At 37.8% G+C, this 23,530-nt stretch overlaps 2 protein-coding genes across 4 annotated transcripts in view; both read left to right on the top strand.

The window, feature by feature from the left end:
- Window positions 1-23,530, top strand: part of LOC145495224 (inositol polyphosphate multikinase-like) — a 341,608-nt gene that overhangs the window by 188,029 nt on the left and 130,049 nt on the right. The gene's annotated exons all lie outside the window — the stretch shown is intronic.
- Window positions 1-23,530, top strand: part of LOC145495209 (alcohol dehydrogenase class-3-like) — a 134,829-nt gene that overhangs the window by 30,331 nt on the left and 80,968 nt on the right. For 2 of the 3 annotated variants that reach the window (XR_014050383.1, XM_081474794.1), the window contains exons 5-7: window positions 7,627-7,731; window positions 8,110-8,196; window positions 9,675-9,804. Coding sequence is in view for 2 of the 3 variants with exons in the window: in XM_081474794.1 (XP_081330920.1) it covers window positions 7,627-7,731; window positions 8,110-8,196; window positions 9,675-9,804 (322 nt within the window). In the remaining variant the exon portion in view is untranslated. The remainder of the gene's footprint in view (window positions 1-7,626; window positions 7,732-8,109; window positions 8,197-9,674; window positions 9,805-23,530) is intronic. The other variant, XM_081474795.1, reaches the window with a different exon arrangement.

Genomic DNA, 23,530 nt, shown 5'->3' with positions numbered 1-23,530 from the left:
ATTTTTTCAAAACGGCTGTTTCTCAAATGTCGCTTTATTTTTTTCTTTCATCAAAGGAATACATCAATTAAGTCATAAGCTTTGTCTCTGTAGTTTGTAAATGATAGTAAAATCAGTTTATGCCTCAGTTTTTGTGACTACTGAGCTTGTGCAGCAGTCACTATTGCCATCGTCTGAGTTTTCCAAAAGTAAGTAAGTAACAATTGAATATACTTCGGAGCCAATCAGTACAACGAATATCTATCTCACCGTCTCTTGCAAACACTTCGTATCAACGATGATTTGCCGATAGTCATCGATGGCTGCCTCCTTCGATCTCAGCCCTTGGAAGTGTTCTTCGAAATTGAGGTGAGTGTTAAAAATATTTACAACATTTACTTCTCACAGCTTTCATATTTTGTTTCCAACCGACCAGATGAAAGGTTGCGTGAGGATTTAGGTTGAGGTAAACGGCGAATTTCTATTGTACTGAGCATTGATTTGTCGACACGCATTGTAAATAAACAACCCTTGCCGATACTTCATAATTTTGGAAGTAGCTTTAGCCACGTATGAGAAAATCTGGGCCTCTCTGGAGGAATATTGGGTGCTGATGTTTCTCACTTGAGCCTCGCAAGCGACCATGTTGGGATAATATTGTAGTGATCGATAAACTATTTAAAGAATAGAGTGTTTCTGTCAAGGAACTATCGGCTGATAGTTGCTCCCGCGGAAATTTGATGCTCTTGAAACAAATATTTCCCCGAGAAGCGAAGCTTTGAGGGCAAATACGCTAGTTTTAAGAACATCAAATTTCCAAGGAGCAACTATCAGACCGATAGTTCAGAGACATAAACACTCTATTGTCTTTATTGTTCATCACTAAATTATCTTCTGCGGGTCTGTTCAAAAATTATATTGAATTATTTTCAACTTTTTTAGATGAAAGCCGTCAAAGCCAAATGAAAAATTTAAAAAAAGAAAACAGACGAAAACCCACTTAATACAATTTCAATTGTTTGTTTTCTATAAGCTGGCTTGTTTACAGAAAAATGTTCACGGACGAGTACTATCAATCCGCGTATTTTCCTCAGACGGGTTCTGAGGGCTGATAGTGTCTCGAGGATGAACACTATCACGTCACGTGATCAATTTAAACCAATAAGAATGAGAGAAAATTCAGTGGTGAACTATAATGAATGATATGAAAGCTTTGTTGTACTTGATAGAGTTAAATGATCATAGCTCAAATGAGTCATCAACTACTGTAGACAGACTAACTGCCAGAAAGCTTTTTAAACAATGGAAAATCAATCGACTTTCAAATTCTAGAGAGAGGGAACCATCCAGAATTCCTAGTGGTGAATGTTTTTTCCCCGATGTATGGTGATCCTACGTTTCATTGGAATATTAGAGCCCCCCAGGAGGTACTCCCAGAAAAGTTGGGTGGGTGTGTGCGGCCCGCTTCCCAAAATCCTTACCCTATTTATGACCAAAATCTGTGATATTCCCTACCCTATTTAAGACCTGACCAAGTATCCGATACCCTATTAAATCAAAACCCTGTTTCAGACCTGCATTGTGATATGTTTCCTAGTTCAGACCAATGTTAAATTACTGTTAACATAATTTGTGAAGGGTTTTTGTTAATTTTCTTTTTGATAATGATGAAAAAGTGGCTTGTTCTTAAAAACATACCCATATCAAGGCTACAGTGCAAAAACCATACCCTATTTATGACCAAAATGGCCAAAATAGGCTAAAATTGATAGCCTATCTAAGACCAAAATGGCTGAAAAACCATACCCTTTAAGGCCACACATACCTATATAGCTCATGTAAGGGAATACCCCAGCCTGGTATTAGAGCTCTAGAACATCCCACGAGGTTTATTGAAAGCAAAATGAGATTTCCAGAATAAATTTGTCACAACAAGGTACATGTACATGGTGTTATAATCTCATTATTCAAGCTCTCACAGACAGAATCCAATCCACTTATCGCAGAAATCAATGTTTTTTAGGTCACATAGATAAATTACTCTATGTATCAACAGGACCATTCAACTTTGTGTCAATGTCAGCTGTCAGTAACACAGTTTTGGTGATGTCTGAAACTAGCTCTTCTCTATCAAAAAGAGAATGACTGGAGGAAAAAGTTACATATAACAAACAAGAAAGAGAATTATACAAACATTTAACCCACCTGCTTTGAGGAAAAAAAGTAGTTAAAAAGTCATATTATTTATATACTGTAATACCTAGTTACATGTATATCTAGCTACATATGTGTATGTAGTAAGTTTTGTTTTATTTTTGTGGATAATGTAAACTAATGGCAGGTGTGGTCATGTGTTGATCAATTCCCTTGATTGATACTTGATAAACCCTTCATCGACCCTTGATTGGCACTCGATCAACATCTCAGTTGACAGTTGGTTGAGAGTCAACTAATTTTGGATTGATGCATATGAGTTGGTCGACACTCGGCGGACCTTCGACCAACTGTTGATCAAGTGTCAATAGAGTGTCGAACGAATATCAGTTGAGATGTTGATTGAGTGTCGATCAAGATTTTGATTGAGTGTCAATTACAGGGGAAAATGTCGTCGCGTGACAGCGGCCATTGACGTCATTTGTATAAATAGCGGTGGAATCCAAACGAATGCACAAATAGGAAAACAATTTTTCCCGGCCAGAAAATGTTTAGTGGAACAATGTTATGTTATTTTTTTACAAATGATGGTCACTCAAAAAGAAAAACTTCCCCAACCGCCACACCGTTTTGGCCACAGCATGATCTGAGTTATGGGATAACGACTGGATCCCTAGCCACTGACCGCCCGAAGGACATTGCAGATTCGTTTTCCCACGCTCTTACGAATTGACGTGACAAATGACGTCAATGGCCGCTGTCACACGACGACATTTTCCAGATTCTACTTTCATTAGCAGATGGTAATTTCAAGTTATTTTCTTTTTCTGCATATTTTTCATCTTCCTTTCCCTTTTAATTCCACATCCTTCTACTCAGGATGGTCTTTGAATGCCTAGCAAGGTTTAAAGTGGCGTTTACCACGCTATCCATGGCCATATTGGCAAAAGAGAAGTGTTTCGTCGAAGTAGCAGGATAACAGTAAACACAGTAACTTTGAACGCTTTGTACAAGGTCAATATACTTTGGCCAAAAAATGTTTTTCCAGAAACACGATGTGTATCCCTCCAATGTCTAATTCATCACTGTGATTGCTTTCAAAAGCGTTCAACTTTTGAGAAATAATTATTTTAAAATCAGCTCCAACGCTCCATCTAATTTAGTATGCAATGTTTGAAACTTTATTTTTTAATCGCTTTGGCAGTTTTTTGATGTTTATTGAATGATATTGCATTAAAAGGCCTTTTTCTTCAACACTGTAGTTTTCTCATTATTTTGCGTTGCAATAGTAATTTCTGAACAGTTTTTTGTGGGGGCTTATTTTCGGCCTGAGTTTGCTGCTATCAGACGGAAAAAGTTTGCGGCTCAATATTTTTGGTTTAAAGCGAAACTGAAACAAAAGAAATTCATTTTTAAATAGTATTCGGTAACCTCTACTTGGGAGATAAAAATCTGCCAATTTTATTTTTTAGCCAGAAATCATCGGTCGTTTCTTAGGTGCAGGGCCTTTTAAAGTCTTGGGCATTCATATCTCTTACGATAAGGCGGGAAATGAGAGAAAAAATGTCAACCAAAAAATTTTAATCAACAATGATTTAGATAAACATATACAGGCAAAAACTAACGATAGACAAATCTGACGTTTCGGCAACATCTTGGTGCCATTGTCAAGGGAAACTAATTAAATATGAGATTTCAAGAGTAACTAAGAGTTCAGAGTTACTAATTTGCATAAGTTAGACAAAGACTAGCGCAAACTGAGTCTGATTGTACATTTAAACACGGTCGTAATTGTTTAATGAGTAACATCTCATTAATGAGACAATCAAACTTGTTGTGGCATTTTTTCAACACGCTAAAACAATTGCGAAGGTCATCCGGAATCCTGCCTGCATGTCTATTATCATAGTGATTGCGTACTGACGAGGTCTTGCTTCTATGTCCATCAACGCATACAAACAGATGGCCATGGGTGTAACCGACATAACCAGCATCGCACTGGTCACACTTGAAGTTATACACAACGCATTGTTGATCAATGAGCCAACAAACAGTGGTCTGCTTCTCCATTACCACAGTCATGTCGATAATAGGTACAAGCGCGGCCTATTGACAACATCGCCTGTCTTCGTCATGGTCCTACTTCACTGAGGAGTGTGAACGACTGAAGTCTGTTTTCTCTAAACTGAAATATCCCAAGCACCTTGTTGACTCCACTGTTAAAACCTTCCTAAATTTAAAGGTCGCTGACCAGCCCTCATTATGGTCCAGATCTACGACAGAAAACACTACTCGGGTTGTCATACCCTTTAAAGACCAGGAGTCTGCTAATATCGTGAAGACACAGTTAAAAGATCTCAGTGTGAAGCTGCAGACTAGTGTTCAACCGGTGTTTACGAGCCGCAAGATTGCCCACGAGTTCCCGACAAGCGAACCTAAGCCTCAGCTCATTGATCAACAGTGCGTTGTGTATAACTTCAAGTGTGACCAGTGCGATGCTGGTTATGTCGGTTACACCCGTGGCCATCTGTTCGTACGCGTTGATGGACATAGAAGCGAGATCTCGTCAGTACGCAATCACTGTGATAATAGACACGCAGGCAGGATTCCGGATGACCTTCGCAATTGTTTTAGCGTGTTGAAAAAATGCCACAACAAGTTTGATTGTCTCATTAATGAGATGTTACTCATTAAACAATTACGACCGTGTTTAAATGTACAATCAGACTCAGTTCGCGCTAAAGTCTTTGTCTAACTTATGCAAATTAGTAACTCTGAACTCTTAGCATATTTAAATAGTTTCCCTTGACAATGGTGCCAAGATTTCGCCGAAACGTCGGATTTGTCTATCGTTAGTTTTTGCCTGTATATGTTTAACCAAAAAATTGAAAACCTTAATGCAAAGCTGGGTACCTGGAGATTGTGCCATCTTTCTATCTTCGGGTGCTGTTTAATCGTTAAGTCTCAAGGGATTTCACAGATCGTTCACTCTGCTGCTGTGCTAGACATTCACAAGGACTACATTGCAAAAATTCAATCTTCAATTTTTAAATTTATTTGGAAGGAAAAGCAGGACAAAATTAAAAGGGAAGTTCTATATCAAGATTATGAAAGAGGTGGTTTGCGTGTAACACACATTGAAACTTTGTGTAACGCCCTATGTTTGGCATGGATCCAAAGGTTCCTAAAAAGTGACAGCCAGGGGACAGAAAATTGGAAAGTCATCCCATGTTCCTTCTTTAAGAAATATGGGGGCTTATACTTCTTGCTTCACTGTAACTTTGATGAAAATTTCCTAAAGTCGATTGGAATGCCATCCTTCTACAAGCAAATTCTGAGTTTCTTTTTGGAACTGTAGAGTATGTATGACACGAACGGAGAACCGGAATTAACCCTTTTTAACAACAAAGAAATACAAATAGGTGGTAAAACCGTGTTTTATCAGAATTGGTTTGACCAAGGAGTCTACTCCATTTGTGACATTCTTGATTCCAAGTCCAATTTTCTGACCTATTTTCAAATTCTGTCGGCTATCCCTAAACAACTGCTGGAAAAGGCAAGGGACTCTTTTGGCACCAATCCAATTTTTACTCCAGGGAATTCCACTTTTCATCTGTCACTGTCGCTGTTGATCAACCTATCTAAATTTACATGTAAAGATTACTACTGGCTTTTGTTGAACAGGAAGGAACCTTGCGCAACTGGCCCTAGCAAGTGGCAACGTGACCTTCCACAGTTCACTCTCTCTTGGAGCACAATTTTTAAGCAGATAAAGTCAATCAGTAAGCAAAATAAATTAAAAGAATTTTTTTACAAACTCACTCATCGCATTCTCACCACAAAGAAAGAATTACATTTACACGTGTATACGGAATTGAAACAACAAGAGTTGTCATTACTGCGGGGATGACAATTCTTTACTTCACTCCTTAGGTTGTCATATTGCAGTTGACTTTCTCCGGAAAGTGCTATGCTGGTTTAATGAAAAGGAAAACTCTTCCATCACATTAAACTCAAAAGAAATACTCTTCGGAGCAGCTACTGATAATGATACTAAACTAAAAAAAAAAACAAAATTTCTGTCTCCTTTATGCCAAATTCTACTTTCATTTGCAGAAAATCAACCAACGTGCATGTAATTGGGATGTTTTTGTCCGGAAACTAAATTTTATGTTGAAAATAGAAGGTTTCACTTAGTTCAATTTGTCCTCTACTTCACAAAAACTTCACAAAATTTTTAGCTTAGCAATTACCTAAATTGAATAGAATATATCCTGTAGAAATCAGTTGTAATTATATAGTAGTATTATTAGTACAGTAGTTACCCAAAAGTGTTGTATGTAGCATTATGTTAATGTTGAAAAAAAATGTATTGTAGGTAAGTTTATCGTAAGTATTGTATTTAAGTAGTTTATTGTAATTTACATGTTATAGGTATATTTATTGTAATTAAAAAAAAGGAGCTCGACGCCCGTTCACAGAACCATTTTGCATTCAGATCTTTACCCACTCTTGTCTGTTTAACCATATCGTCCAGTACCTTGACCACATGCAGACCACTCTATGTGTTAGTGGTTTACATAATTATGAAACAAACAGAATCTATGAGGGTTATGAATAAAGCTCTGAAAACTGAAAAAAGGGTTCTTCTATTGAATTTATTGGTTATCGGATGCTGCAACACAAGCAAAATGACTGCACAGTCTTATTCACAAGGCATCAATCAAAAGTGTGTCAGGCTTTTTCGATATTCTGATCGATTGTCAAGATATTTGCATCTAAAATTAGAGTAGCTAAAAATATGCAAGATTTGTTGCGTAAATGAAAGCCACTGGACAAACATGCAAAATATCAAAGTTTCCCAACACACTTTCTTTTGTCATTTTCCTTGGAATATTTTGGCTAAATTTCACGAAAATCTGTCAATTCTGCATACCCTAATATATAGATTTAGCCAAGCCTAGAAGTGGAGCTCCTGATTGCAATAACTGACCCTAAAGGAAAAAGATAATTATTTTTTCTTGGATCAGAAACTCAAAAAATGATCAATTGTGAGCATGTAATTGTTCAGCGTGTGGTTTTGCTATTTTTTCCAGTTAAATTTTAACAAACTATACACAATAAGTGTAACCAAGATTGTAGAAATTACATACACAATATATCAGGGATTTTCCAAGAGACAATTGTGCAAGGAATATGTCAGAAGAAAAGTCAACAATGCATCAGGGGTTAATTTGTGCTGAAATTTTGCCTTTGTGCATACTCCCTCCTCCCCTAGAGAAATAACCTGGCCTGAGCCTGCGATACAATTGAAAAAAAACAGTAACTGGTCAGCAGTCAATTTCAAAAAACACACAACTTTGATGAGCCCGCGATATGGTCATGTGATACTGGTCAGTGGATAGCTTGTGACAGCTGTCAATTAACCATAACACGGATGCCCCAAATCAAAGATATAGCTATGGTACTGGTGCTACTCTCTTAGTTTTCAAGGTATTTACAAATGGACGTATGGACGGACAGACATACAGACATATGGACGGACAATCACGTGACAACCAAAGTCTTTCAGATCGATGGATTACCAAATTTTCTAAGGTATGGGGCTCCACTCAGGCACGCAGGAGCTCCGCTATAAATTCAATCAAGTAAACCATATTGTGCAACATTCTTCCTACTTAAAAGTTGGAACAACTTGTCTATGTTGATACCAGAGATTCAAAAATATATACCGGTATGTTACATAGTTCACCTATTTCTTCACCTTTATCTTTCCAGTGATTGCGTTCTCACTTGTTGCAATTCAACTCCCTGATACTTACATTTAAAAACAAAAATCTCCAACCAAATGGAATAAAACTATGCATAAGCCCACAAGTTCCCATTGCGGACCTATTTTTTATAGGTATTCATCTCTAGTAGTATTTTTTTGACAGTATCTAAGGGTTACCACATGTTTTTGCTTTCATTTATTAGGTAGCAGAAAGTGCCCCTCTTGACAAGGTGTGTCTGCTTGGTTGTGGTATTTCAACAGGATATGGTGCTCCCTTGAATACCGCTAAGGTAGGAGTAAATGGTGCATGGAAATTAGAGCAAGGAAGACAGGACACCTTTATCTTAACACCAACTTTCCAGGATGTGTCAGGCAATGTCTGTTTCGCTATCTTCAATGTTGAGAAATACCTTGTGGAACATCAATTTGTGTGATGTATAGCTTTCATCTTGTCCTGCTCTGGGCTGTTTCAGTGGCTGCCCATGTCATATTGTTTTCCCCATTGTTTGGAACTGGAAAGTTTCTTCATCCTTTAACACTTCCTGTACAGTTATGTTTTACTCTTACTCCCTATTCCTGGGGCAGTCATTACATTTATCAGGTTTGTGTTGTCGGCATTGACTTTGATTCCTGCTCTCCTTCTTTTCTTTAAAGTTGCTGCTCTTCTTAGGAGACTAACAATTAACATGACATTAATTATAATCCATCAAATAGTTTGGCTCATGCACGATTGGTCTAAATGCCACACATGACAGAATATTCCCAGCTAAAACCTTGGAATATCCGAGAATATTCCCCAATTTTCAAAACTGCGCATGTTGCGAAAAATACTTGAATGATAATAAACACAATAGCCTCCAATTGGCGCAAAAATATGCTTGGATATTTGTCCTTTCACATTATCTGTTCCTTAAAGCTCATAGTTTTCCTCAAGCTACGCTCTCGGAAAAGTGCTCCAAGAAGCGGACAAATATCCGGGCATATTTTTGCGCCAAATGGAGGCTATTGTTTACATATTATATTCAAGAAGCTATATGTGACTGTCAACTTAAGTAACAAAAATTGCAAAAACAGTAAATACTCTGCACAACATATATTGTACATTCTCTAAGGGTTGATTTAAAGATGTGGAGTTGTATGCAGTTAATTAGGAGTTCAAATATGAGTTTACAAATGTTGGGAAGTTAAGGAAGTTTCAGATGTTGCAGTTCTAACATTAATTTGGACATTTGCCCTCATTATGGTTATCCTTAGGTTAAAATATACTTAACCCTCTGACCCAGTCCTATCCAGGTGAATAACAGCCACCTTGAAAGTAATGGTATCTGTTACAGTATAGAGATCATATCTAGTCAGTAGTTTGTACTGCTTAGGATCTGGTTGCTCAGTTAGCACGATTAAGTTAATCCAGGACTAACATGAATTTTAATTTCAGTTTTAGAACTATTCAGTATAATTTTCTGCATATATTTTTCTGTTGTCCATTTCCTGCTGATCTAAAACTCCACAAAATACTAACAATGCAAAGCACTCTTTCACAAGAGGAATTAAAAGCTTGATATTAAACTTTTGATCCTTTTGATCTTGGATGTAAAAAAACCTTGGCCTCCAGTTGCTTCATAGGACAAGCTGCTTAAACAAACCAAAAACAGGCCGGTACTTTAAATTTGTCTTGGCAGTTGATGAAAATCTACCTGTGGTTGCCTCTACATGGAATCTTGAAAGGTAGTTGTCAAAATTGACTTTCAAAATTAATTTGTTTTGTTAGGTGGAGCCTGGATCTACCACAGCAGTGTGGGGACTGGGTGCTGTTGGGTTGGCTGTAGCAATGGGCTGTAAGGCTGCTGGTGCCTCAAGGATTATTGGGATTGATATTAATCCTGATAAATTTCCTGTAGGTAAGCTTTGATTAAGCAGGTGAGCTACATGTGCAATGAAATGTCTGAGCACTTAACTGCAGGGGATGACACTAACTTTTTACACCACTTTCCACTTTGGAAAGTAGATTTCAAATTTTACTTTCCATCTCAAAATTCTATTCTGTCACCTCATTGAGGACTTACATGAGATAGCATTGCGCCTGTGCAAACTCAGGGTGTTGCTGCCGTTTTGAGCAAACAAAAGTTTTCGCTGCAGAGTGAGTGTAGGGAGCGAGCAGCAACATAATCAGGATTTAAGAAGAATATGTAGAAGGGGGTACGAATTCTCAAGTACATCACTTTTTACCAGAATGCATGGCATTTAACCAGAGTATACAGCGCCACTTTTTACCAGAGTGCATTGCGCCATAAATAACACAAGGATGTCACACCCTTGAGCCATCATCCTTTTTCGCATGGATTCCAGTGAGAAAGGTTAGTGGTTATGTTTTACTCTGATTTACCTCTAAAACAATGTGAAGGAGATTGTGCTTGACATTAACAACTCTTGCTTTTGTTCTTAATGCAGTATGTGAAAGTTTGTAAATCTGGACAATTAATTGTGACATTTTAATTTTAAACTTAGTATGTCATTTCTTAGCGGTTTCACCGCCTTGCTGGAATTCTTAACTGAAGAGAAATCATCATTACTAAAGCTTGAAGAATAATTAAAACAAACGAAAACCTTAGAATACGCTAATTTCATACATGCTGTGATATATTCCTTTTCATCCAAACATGAATTTAAGCTAACACTCTAGCATTTTCAAAAACACAGACTCCCCGCCGGACACGAAATCCGCAGAGCAAAGCGACGAAAACATTTCACGCTAAGAAAGTTTTAAGAAAGGAAAGGAAAATGTTATCGGTGAAAGGCAAAAAGCATATTAATTTACTCAAAAGTATTCTGACGGGGAAATGCAGGGATTCATAAGTGGATTCAGTAATCACGGAAGTAAAAGGCTGTATGAAAAGTGTGCAAGTAGTCCAAACTTCATGTGCTTGGCGAAGCGATTCAACGCAGTGTTTAACGATAACTTTCCAATGTTTTGGGAATGGAATAAAGGTTAGTAACAGAAACGCTGCTTCTGGAATTTATTCAGAATGTATTTACTTCTGCTGAAGGCTATGAAGTCCATGTTTCTCTCTGTATTTTGCTAAATGAAAACTATTGCTTGAAAGCTAAGCTTATGGAAATCAAATTCATTTATCTTGTAATGCATGCATGCATTGAGTTCAAACTCAAAATTTCTGATAGAAAGAAATCTTTTCACTGCGATTTTGACAACCCAAATTGACCAGTCAAGCCCAGCTGACTTTGTCCTCCACAGACAGTGGAAAGCACCAAAAGAAGTGTTTAAAACTTCCTTAATGTTAATCTCAAGCGTGACCGGAGTCGGCATAAAAGTTTTGCTGTGAAAAAAAATAAAAAGCCTTACATGATAACCAACTTCTGTTCCTGTTTTTCCTTGCAAATTTCCATGTTTATGTTGAATGAAAAGATATTCATGTTATTGATATCTCAGCCAGTGAAAGGCAAAACTGTTTATTACATTTGTTATCGCTAGAGTTGCAAGTTCTCTAGTTCCCACCTAGAGCTGCCATAGATTGGGAACCGTGGTTTACCGGTACAGTAGAACATAGGTTTAGCAACTCTATTGACCAATCAGAGCATGCATAGTATCTCAGTTATTTTATAAATGCTCATATTAAATTTAAAAAACCTTAATGAGCATATGCAGTATCATTTCAAGATGGAGGCTTGGCAATCTGCCAACCAGCTCATGAAAAAGAATGGCTACAGGACATTAGTTGATCTAAGAGATGCTTATTACTCAGTGCCCATTGATGAGGAATATTAAAAGTTTGTAGAGTTCACCTGGAGAGGAAAATTACTTCAGTTGACTTGTTTACCTAATCAACTTTCTTGAGCCCTATGCCTGTTTACAAAGATCTTAAAACCTGTTTATGCCTCTCTTAGAAAGAAAGGGCATCTAAACGTGAGATATATTGATTACTCCTATCTACGAGGAGATAAGATACATGAATGTCAGTCTAATGTTACTGATACTTATTGCCTATTTACAAGATTGGGGTATTATACACTCTGTGAAATCAGTGCTTGGACCAGTTTAGACACTGGTTTTTCAGGGGTTTTGTTCTGAATTCTGCCATTACAACTGTTTCCCTTCCCTCTGAAAAGGTGCTTGGCATCAAAGAGCAGTGCCTTGGGCTTATTAGCAGTGTATCTATATCAATTCAAAAAAGTCTTGCAGAATTAAAATGGTAGTGTGATAATATTGAGAAAGCTGACTATCCTCTTTGTACCCCAAATGCAAAGATTGGCATAACCCTGTACATGCTTCACATGAGGGTTGGGGTGCAGTCATGGGCAGTGAAAAAACAGGAGGCAGAGGGACTGAAGCTGAACTGAAGAATCACAATTGCCTTTGAACTCATGGCTGTATTTTTTGGTTTGAAAGCTTTCTGCAGTAGAATGAAAAGTGTCCATATTTACATTTATTTGGGCAATTCAACCACTGTTAACTACCTTAATAATTTCTATGGGAGGCACACATTCTATAGAGTGCAACTCTGCTGCCAAAGATATCTGGCAGTTTTGTATTGAGAGAGAGATTTGGATTTCTGAAGCTCATATCCCAGGGAAGAATAATACTCAAGCTGACAGAGAGTCTAGAGTTTTTAGTGCAGAGTACACTATTGCAATGGTTTAGGGGGCTGCTGTTTGCCAAGGCACCAAGCAATAAGGCACTAACACATTAAGGAGTAACCCTGTACACACTTCACACAAGGATTAGGGTGCAGTCATGGGCATTGAAAAACCGAGAGGCAGAGGGACTGAAGCTGAACCAAAGAATCACATTAATTGCCTTTGAACTCGTGGCTGTATTTTTTGGTTTGAAAGCTTTCCGCAGTAGAATGAAAAGTGTCTATTTACATTTATTTGGGCAATTCAACCACTGTTAACTACCTTAATAATTTCTATGGGAGGCACACATTCTATAGAGTGCAACTCTGCTGCCGAAGATATCTGGCAGTTTTGTATTGAGAGAGAGATTTGGATTTCTGAAGCTCATATCCCAGGGAAGAATAATACTCAAGCTGACAGAGAGTCTAGAGTTTTTAGTGCAGAGTGCACTATTGCAATGGTTTAGGGGGCTGCTGTTTGCCAAGGCACTAAACAATAAGGCGCTGACACAATAAGGTGTAAACTTTAATGTTTGTTTAATTAATTACTTTCAATTAATCAATCAGCCTTGCGGGAAGGGGAGCTGGGTGGGGTAGGTACCCAAGCCCATTCCGCAAAATGTGTCATACTTACGTTGCTTTCTTTGATAACATGACAAATATATATATGGTTTTGCAAATCTCATACTATCGTTGTAGTGCCATTCTCTTAAGAACAAAAGCAATTTGCTCCAAACGCATGCGCAAATTAGTTAGCGTCAAAGTCGACTATATGTTAGGTAAAAGATACATTTCATATGGGACTACTTACGAAACCTCTGATTAATTTCATCAGTTGATGAGGTGACACACCGATGTGGGATATAATTTTGGTCAAGTAAAGATCTCTACCTTCAAAACTTCTCGTTGAAATGCTCCTCAGTTGTATTACTCAATATCATTGTGTATTAGTTTGTTGTGGTTTTATTGTTTACACCAACTCGGCTGGCAAAAGAATTAGAACGCACTATTCTGTGATTCGACATGACTATTTGATAATGAGATTAGTTCTTGTTTATCGGTGAAATGAAAATTTGCGTTTTGAATAAAACAAAATCATTCCTCTTCAACTTTTCAGCAGATATTTAACTTTTATATTCCATTTATCTCGAGCAGTGAGTTAAAAAAATACACATCTTTCTTATATTTATCTTGTTGCATACATTGGCAAGGAAAACAAAAGTATCAAATCACAAACGTTGGCGTGGAAAGTAAAATTGTCACATTTGCTACTTCTATGCATTATTGTTTTTAAAATGAACAAAACTCAAGATAAAATACCACAGTAAATTTAAAACTGTCTTGACAAACGGTCATTGTAAGTTATTTTTGGGCAAAACAAAAACATGAAACACACACTGCTAAAAGTTATGTCTTATCAAGTTTTTGTCAGCTCATATTCTGCAGAGGGGAAAAGGCCTACTTGACTAGCAATGGAGAGAACAGCAGGGGTGAGGACCTGTGTGACTACTGCATCAGAGCCATAAATAATTACACTCTGCACTATCTGAGATTGTCACACTAGTTATTGATAATAAGGAGTGGAGTTGCTAAGACCAGACATATTACAATTAGTTACAAAAATCTGGTTGAAATGTGTATTGACCTCATTTATAGGCTAAATGCACAGGTGTATCTTATGCATTCTGGAGAACTGATCCTGGTGTAACGTATGTAGATGTTTTTTCAATCACATGGGAACACAATTTTTTTATGCTTTTCCCCTATTTATTTTGATTGTTCATTGCCTGCCCAAGATAGCGAGGATGGAAGCAGAGGGCATAATGATTGTTCCCTTCTGGCCTACCCAGCCATGTACTCACAGCTGTTACACCTGATAGTACATGTGCCAACCTTGGACAATTTCACAGCAACTGACCATATGCAAGATGCCAGGGAAAGAGTATGAGTTTCTTCCATTAATAAAGAAGATGTTCCTGATGGCTTCCAGGTTATCAGGGAATCACTTGAAGTGCAAGGAATTTTGAAGAGGGCTGAGGAAATCATCCTACAATTTTGGCCACAATCTTAAACAGTACTCATCTTACATTACTAAGTGGATTACATTTTGTAGTAACCAACAAATTGATTGTGTTTCCCCCACTTTATCTCAAACGTTAGATTTTCCAGTTGAAATGTTTAAAAATGGAATAGGATATAGTGATATAAACACTGCCAGGTCTTCTTTGTCATGTATTATCAACCCCTTGGCTGTCATCCTACAGTTACAAGGTTCCTCAAAAGGGTTTTTGAACCAAAACTCACAGCACCATGATACACACAAACACGGGATGTTAGCAAGGTACTTTGCTACCTTGAGACAATATATAACTCAGAGGATTTATCATTAAGGGACCTGACCTTTAAAACCATAATGGTTGTATCTGCCCAAAGAGGCCAAACTATTCATTATCTTAACCTTGATGATATGATAAGTTCAGAAACTTTGATTATGTTCATCTTAAGGAAACCTCTCAAACAGTCCAAACAAGGAGTTAGCTAATGCTAAGGTCATGTTTACTTCATATCCTTCTGATCCTCGCATTTGTGTGATCACTATTCTAAGGACCTATTAGCTTGCACAAGATGCAAACGCAGGGCTGGAAATAACAGTTGGTCATCGGACATTGTTCGACCAAATTTTAAATATGTCTGGCCAATTTCACATTATGATTGGACATGATGTGCGAACATTTCACGAACACCACATTATTGGGCCCTCGACTCTAACAGTTTGAGCCATATCCTGGACTCCTGCCATGTCATAAAGCAGAAGTGTTCATCTTTCCTGTACTTGCTAAATAAAGTACTCTTCAGAAATCGCCCTATTATGCCTTACATCCATTGCAATATGCTGTTAGTCCTTCATGTATGTACCCTGGAGTCAACTTTGGTCAGGAGCCCATCACTAGGAACCTGCAACTCCCATACTGAGCTTATGTCATGGTATTTCTACAGACTGGTCCATTTTAAGGCTTCTTTTCCCACGAAAAAGGTCAGTTCTGGTCTATATGAGCACAAATCGGTAAGGAGAAAAATGGTGGCCTCAGGTGGTCATGTTTACCTAATCTTCTGGTGAAATTATAAAGTCCATGCTTGTGATTGGTCACTGAGGTTCCTATGGGGGTCTGAATTTGCGGTAAATTCAAACTGAAAATAGATGGGTCTGTGAAAAGGCTGGGACAGGAATAATGAAAGGCCGTGTGCAAGAACGTCCCCTAGATTTTTTGGCCATTTTGAAAGTGCTCAAAAATAGCTGAATTTTGGCATGTGGGCTTCATTTTACCTGAGAAGCATTGCTCTGAAGTTTTTTCACTGGGGTGCTCTTCGTTCTCAAGAAATAACATATGCAGAAACTCAGTTTTCCAAGCGGCATCTTTTGGAGATCTTTTGTTGAACAAAAAACAAAAGAAACCTTCTTATTATTTTGTTGAACAGCAAAGAGGCAGACTGTTTATAGTGTATTCCACTGAATCTTAGCTGTCTTTAAGTCAAAGGAAAATAGTATATAGATCGGAAATCTGGGAACAGATTGTTTACATCGGTTATTGTGACGTGAGCACAACACGAGAATCGATCAAGCATCAAACGAAATACCATGGAACAAAAAAGAGATGTGCCGCATTAGAGCTCTGTCAACTAATATCTTAAGCATTGTTTTAAAGTGCCTATGAAGTAAAAAATAACTGCTGCTTATTTGAAAGGCTTTTCAAAGTAAAGAAGAATGGTGTTTTCCTTTTTGGAATATCTTTTTTTGTTTGAGAGATATTTACGTTTTTGTAAGGAAAGTGATGACGTCATAGATGGTTCCACTAAAACAGCACAGCACTCAATGGAGAATAACTCTAGAAATATTAAAGCAGTGTTCTTTAAACTTGGCACCAGAAATGTATATCACAAAAGAAACATAATGACAACCGTCTTGCCATTGCCATGACAACAGTTATGCTGCTGGTTCTGTTTTAATTAAGACTAAAATTATCAGATTTTATCTTAAACAGGGATCATCCACTCCCAACAATCTAATGGGGAGAGTTGAGACAATATGAGAACCATGTGTGTTCCGAACAAGACCCTCTGTCCCACTTTGCAAGGTTGCAAATGGAGATATTTGGTTTTTCACAGAAAGAGACTGGACCCAAGAGTGTTGCCATGGCAACAGCATAGTAGGTGTCATTCTGTTTCTTTTGTGATGCACATTGTTGGTGCCAAGTTTGAAGAACACTGCCTTAATATTTCTAGAGTTATTCTCGATTGAGTGTTGTGCTGTTTTAGAGGAACGACCTATGACGTCATCACTTTCCTCATTTGCATAATACAAAAACGTGAATATCTCCAAAACGAAAAAAGATATTCCAAAAAGGAAAACGCCATTCTTTTTTACTTTGAAAAGCCTTTCAAATAAGCAGGAATTATTTTTTACTTCATAGGCACTTCAAAGTACCTTGTATGCCTGCCTGGTGGTTGAGAGGCATCATAAGGGCTTGATAAACCCATCAGCACATTTTAAAGAATCAAAATGTGTTCTGAAACTTCAAAGGCAGCTGATATACCATAATTGTGTTATCGGCGTTCAAAGTCAGATCAAGCCAGGCAGTAAAGTCCAAGAGCAGTTCTTGCCCAAGAAAAATACCCTCTCGTGAGTTGTGGCCCATTTCCCAAGCGTTGCTAGCGTCAAAGTTTGGAAAGCGAGAACTGGTTTTAGAGTGATAAAATTTGTGTTGTATCGACTGCCATGTTTTCCCGCACGAGGTATAAAGACCCTTCCCAGCATGCATTGCAATCACGTTCTGCAGACATTTCTCGAACTGGTAACTAGATTGTTTAAACATAATAATGGCCAACAAGTAGCGGTCGATTGCAGCATAGATCTGTGATCCAGGTTGCGTTGATTTTATTTCAAATCGGCATGATTTGTAGTGTTTTGAGCTTCTGGAATCAGCAGACATGCAGATGTATGGAGACCCGTACGTTGTGCAGAAGGGTTAAAGGGGCTACGTCACGGTCGCGCATGCGCGTGCGGTCACAAAAAAGTTTGAAAGTTTTAGCCTCAAACTTTCAAAGTCGTCGGCGAGGACGTATTCGTAACTTTATCGAAAAATATCTCGGTCATCGTTGAGTGGTCTATTCTTTTGATAGCGGTTATAAGTCAATTGACTGTTGTAGAGTATTTACATGTAGATTTTGGCTCGTGTTCGATGTTTTGTGAGTGAATTTCCGTGGATGTTGTGATGCAGTGTGATGTCTTCTTGAGGCGGTCGGCGATCTGCAAGTGGTCGGAAGAGGATTTACACTTCAGTTTCTGAGGGAGTAATGTTTTGGTAAAAAGGCCATCGAAGGATTTTGCTAGACTGCCGCTTCTGTTCTTCGTCAGTATCTGCGATGATTTATGGCGAATATCAGAGTGATTCAGCGTTTGCTGGCCACCTTCTTTCCCTAGAATGACGAAGGCAAGTACCTTTCGTTTATCTTTCACGTGCAGTTTGCCACTTTGTTTGTACCGTTTATCTGGTCATTTTACATGTTTCCTATTCTTTTGCCTCTCACATAAAGGAAGCTAAGTGAGTAGAGGAAAATACAAGATGAGAGAAGATACTGAAAGATAGCTCTTCCGTAAAATGACGGCGCCATGTTGAAGGTGAGCTGATATGTACAACTGTAAACAAGTTGCCACACGCAACTTTGACTTTAATTAGAGGAGCAATTACTATGTGTAGTCGTTTCATTTAATTCATTTCGCCATTTTCTTCATATATGTTTCCTTCGAAGTCAATACAACCTGTTTACTTATTTTAATGTACTCTAACTGGGCATATGAACTAGATTTTTCTACAAGTGAAATTTCCCCTTTCAAAACAAAATAATTTGTCACTTACATTTTGTACGCCTCGCTATTCTGTATGTTTTACAAGTGTGTTAATTAGTGCATCATCAGGACTATTATTACTATAAACTCTTGGCTCTGTTGTTGTAAGGGTGGATGATCAGCCGTAATCATAAAGGCCCAGTCAAGTAACTGATGTTTTTTCAGTCATCCTGCCCTCCACATTTTACATTTATTATCCAAATATACAAAATTCCCTTTGTGTTCTGCATCCTGTTCAGTAACGCTCAAAATTTAATTTGGCGTGACTTTGCATTTATTTTGATAGTTTTTTTTTTATATATTTGTTACTGTTTTGTTTGTTGCATTCAAAACTTGACTATATTATGCGGCTGAGCCAATAGAGTATATGTATGCATGTATGGTTAGTGCACTCGTCCCTGGAGCGAGGGGTTTGGGTTCGAGCCCTGGCTGGGGACACGGTGTTGTGTTCTTGGGCAAGACACTTTACTCTCACAGTGCCTCTCTCCCAGGAGTATGAATGGGTACCGGTGAATTGTTGGGGGAAACCTAACAAATTGCGGGGGGGGGGGGGGTAGGGGGGTGACCTGCGATGGACTGGCATCCCATTCAGGGGGATTAGAAATACTCCTAGCCTCTTCATGCTACAGAAACCAGGATAAGCTCTGGCAGCTATGAGCCATCAGCTCCAAGGCTTCACTTATGCATATATGTACTGATTGTATGATTAATATGTGTTGTGTTCAATGTCTTTGTTGCAGAGAGGATACTGATGTTACAGCGAGTTCTACCAATGTTGATATTACAGGCATATCAGCATCTCATTGAACATATAAGGAAGTCCTGTTTACAAGATATGGCCTCTTTTAGAGCATCTCCATGGGAACAGTTGTCTTTCAATACTGTCAAATTATTTTTCTAATACAGTATAGATGCTTAAAATCCAAATTGTCCGCAAACATACAAAGTGTTTATTTTTTACAATGTGTACCAATATTCTTTCATTTCAATGACATGATCAAACCAATTTTTACTTCTCTCCCACTCTAAAATAAATTACATCTCCACTAAAGTACATGTATATAGTCAATAAAATTTATTGATTACTATTTGGTGACTGTGCTGACCATGACTAGTTATTGAATACAGTATGTCCCAGGGTGTTTGATGAAAGCAAAGTCTTTTGGAACTACTGGATATTATGAAACATTGCTAGCAAAAATGGAAAAATTGCATAGGTCAGGTACTAAAACCAGAAACAAAATAACCAAACCAGGGTTGCAAATAATTTTTTTCTCTTGAAAGGACATATGTCCTACTAAAACACCATCTTGGTCAGACAAAACAAATTGTGGTCGGGCATCACCAAAAAAGTAAGATTTACTCACAGTAGATCTTTATTCACCCTTACTGTAAAGTAATTTACGATAAAAAAATTGTCAAGACATCATGTCCACCCACATTTGGGATTTCATTGGACATGAGCAAATTTTGGTCGGGCAATGACTGATGACCGACTGTTATTTGCAGCCCTGCAAACAAAATGTAACAACAAGATAACACTCAGGTTAGCTCTATAAAACCCTGGTTAGCCTGAATAACACTCAGGTTACAGTTGGCTGTTGACAGTTGTGAGGAGTTTCATTTCAGTGGTTTTGTTTTGGGTTTTGGCACTGCCATCAGTTGTAGGGAAATATTTTTAAAATTGCACAAGCCTGCCTAGAGATGTAGCTTGAAAATCTGGCTCATTAAAAATCCCAGTGTACTCTTCTAGTCTATACCTTGTTTTATTGATCTTTTTTCTGTCTATACCTTGAATTTATTGATCTTTTTTCTGTATTGATTTTTTCCCAGTAATAAACTTTGGCCTTGTTATAAAAGGAACAAATTCATAAACTAGCTGTTGGTGAATTTTCAGCTCAGAACCATGTATTGAGCATGCATTTTATTTTGGCATAATGAACCAACACCCATTCTGAATGTGCAATGATAAAGATGAAAACAAGGTGTGGAGGTGATTTACATTAACAAAACAAATGCCTCTTCCAATATTACTATAAAATAATGCTTTCTTTGTAGGCTTTTCTTCAGGGGGAAAGAACTTGTTACTTGCATTTGTTTTGGTTTAATCAGCCCTGAATCTCAAATAAACTCCAGTGTGAGGGATATTGCCAATGGATAACTGTTACTACACAGGAAGAGCACACCTGGTTTCCTTTCCCCAGATAACCGTATCTATGGAGAACATTTTGCCAATAGTCGGCGTTCATAAAGACATGCATGCTATTGTCATTGCAGTCTATTTCTTGTAGCATAATTTGGTACATGCCACACTTGCACCATCGTATTGCCGAGTTACTAGAAGGAGGTGCAGGGTTAGGCATTCCATCCACACTTGTCATCTGTCCTTCTGTGGATGTACCAGGGGTGGGTTGAGAAATGTCACTTTCACTGATGGTCTCATCTAAATTGTCAATTCTTCTAGGCAGGCTTCTCGCACACAGCTCTCACACATTGCTTCATCAAGCATTTGAATGAATTCCTAAAGAACATTATGGAGGTAATCACCAATAAAGTACAGTACTGTAAAGTATTTTTAGCTGGCCTGACAAAATTAAGTGTTGTAATTGATTTATTTTAGGTAGAGCCAACAACTGTGTCAAAGATTCAAGTTTGACAGCTTGCTAGCAAGCACAGAGTTTTTGCCAATTCAAGTGGGCCTAGAAATAAAAAAAATCAAGTGTAGGAACAAAACAAATCTTGCCTTACTAAACTTTATGCATTTGCATTGGTGTTCAAGCTTTGATTTTTGTGGTCTTTTCCATATTTAGGCATATTTTTGTTCTTGGTATAATAACAAATAAAAACATATTTCTATACAAGCAGACCCTTACATCTCTATTTTATTTTATCCTTTCCTGCTCTTCACGTGGCCTGTTGTCAGTCTGGTATGGCTGTGTTTTTCAGCCACAAATGAAGCTGTACTTGCACCAGCCTTGATATGAAAAAAAGAGTCATGTCAAAGCTGTTGTACTTTGTATATGAAAAATCAAACTCTCCTAGAAACCTTCTCAGCTCAAGGAAAAGACAATTCAAACTGCAAAAACTCGAAACTGCTCTATGCTTGGTGAAATGTTTGGCCTGAATGAAAAAGACATGCTGTACACATGAACATGTGTACATATGAAGACTTGAACACAAACAGAAACAAAAATAGCCAGAAATCTAGTCGTTCCATTCGCGTGCAGCCTTCAATACCTACTTACAAACTATGTTACATCAAAGCTAAGTGGATAAATAAGGAATCTCACCGTGTTTTCGACACGGATTTGCTGTCGAACCACACATGCACTCACTGCCACATCTTGCAAGGGCAGCCACGATTTGCATTTGTTTTCTGTTTCGTGGAACAAGCGCTTTCGAACGAACAGGAGATGCGATTTTCCTAAGAGGATAACAACAGAAGAAAGAGAAAATGGACGTTGCGTTGGAGCATATTCCCAGAAACTACGAAACAGTTCACACATTTAAATGTCACATAATTGAGTCGAAGGAAACTCACCACCGTAGCCTTTCTTGCCTCTTCTGCGTCCATAATTTTGCCTCTGCGATAAAATAAGTAGATCGACGAGAAGAAATCCACACATGCGACAAAAAGACGTAATAATTTTAACCAAGAACGGCTAAATTCGCGCAAAATTTAACAACTCCGATAAATTCAAGATGGCGGATGCATTTGAATCTCAACGAGAACGGAGCCAAATTTCGCACATGCGCGGGTTGTGACGTAGCCCCTTTAATCTGTTAATCTGTCAGCCCTATTTATAGAGCTTTTTCACGTGAAGTCATCAAATTCTTAAATCCAAAACTAAACAGCCACTAAAGTTGTTATCCTCATCAGGCATAAGAGGTACCAGCGCATTTTGAACTTCGAAGTTACAGCAGCGCGTGACATAAAGCTAGGATCACGTTTGTCAAAAAATATATATTTCTCTCGTGATTTTTAGCCATTTAAGACGTTGCTGTATTTGGAAAAGTGCTTATTGAAATGTTTATTTGTTTTATTTTATTTTTATTTATACCTTTTTTGCCCTGAAATCAACATTTTTGAGCTTATACGTTGCGTGAAGTTCATGGGCTCCTGCCATTTTGCTGTTTTCTAAGTGAAACCAACATCCTTGCTGTCACGTGTTAACGTCAAATCAACATTTTAACCTATTTAGACCTGAAATCAACATCATTGAGCTTATACGTTGTGTGAAATTACCATTTTGCTGTTTTCTAAGTGAAATTAACATCCTTGCCGTCACGTGTTAACGTGAAATCAACATTTTAACCTATTTAGACCTGAAATCAACATCATTGAGCTTATGCGCTGCGTGAAATTGACATTTTGCTTGTTTCTAAGTGAAACCAACATCCTTGCCATCACACGTTAACGTCAAATCAACATTTTAACCTATTTAGACCTGAAATCAACATCATTGAGCTTATTTGTTGCATGAAATTACCATTTTGCTGTTTTCTAAGTGAAATTAACATCCTTACCGTCACGTGTTAACATGAAATCAACATTTTTAACCTATTTAGACCTGAAATCAACATCATTGAGCTTATGCACTGCGTGAAATTGACATTTTGCTTGTTTCTAAGTGAAACCAACATCCTTACCGTCATGCGTTAATGTGAAATCAACATTTAAACCTTTTTTGATCTAAAATCAACATTTTATTTGTTGCATGAAATTACCATTTTGCTGTTTTCTAAGTGAAATTAACATCCTTGCCATCACGTGTTAACGTGAAATCAACATTTTTAACCTATTTAGACCTGAAATCAACATCATTGAGCTTATGCACTGCGTGAAATTGACATTTTGCTTGTTTCTAAGTGAAACCAACATCCTTGCCATCATGCGTTAATGTGAAATCAACATATAAACCTTTTTTGATCAAAAATCAACATTTTTGAGCTTATATTGTACGTTGCGTGAAATTGATATTTTGCTACTTTCTAAGTGAAATCAAAGTCCTTCGGTTGCGGCGGACCCTTCCTTTGTTATAATAAACTGAGGCGAGACTTCAACTTATAACAAAGGCTTGGTTTGGCTAT

The sequence above is a fragment of the Orbicella franksi genome, chromosome 8 (assembly GCF_964199315.1).
Source record: "Orbicella franksi chromosome 8, jaOrbFran1.1, whole genome shotgun sequence".
NCBI lineage: Eukaryota > Metazoa > Cnidaria > Anthozoa > Scleractinia > Merulinidae > Orbicella > Orbicella franksi.
The sequence above is the reverse complement of the archived record's forward strand: the minus strand, read 5'-3'. Positions and strand labels throughout refer to the sequence as shown.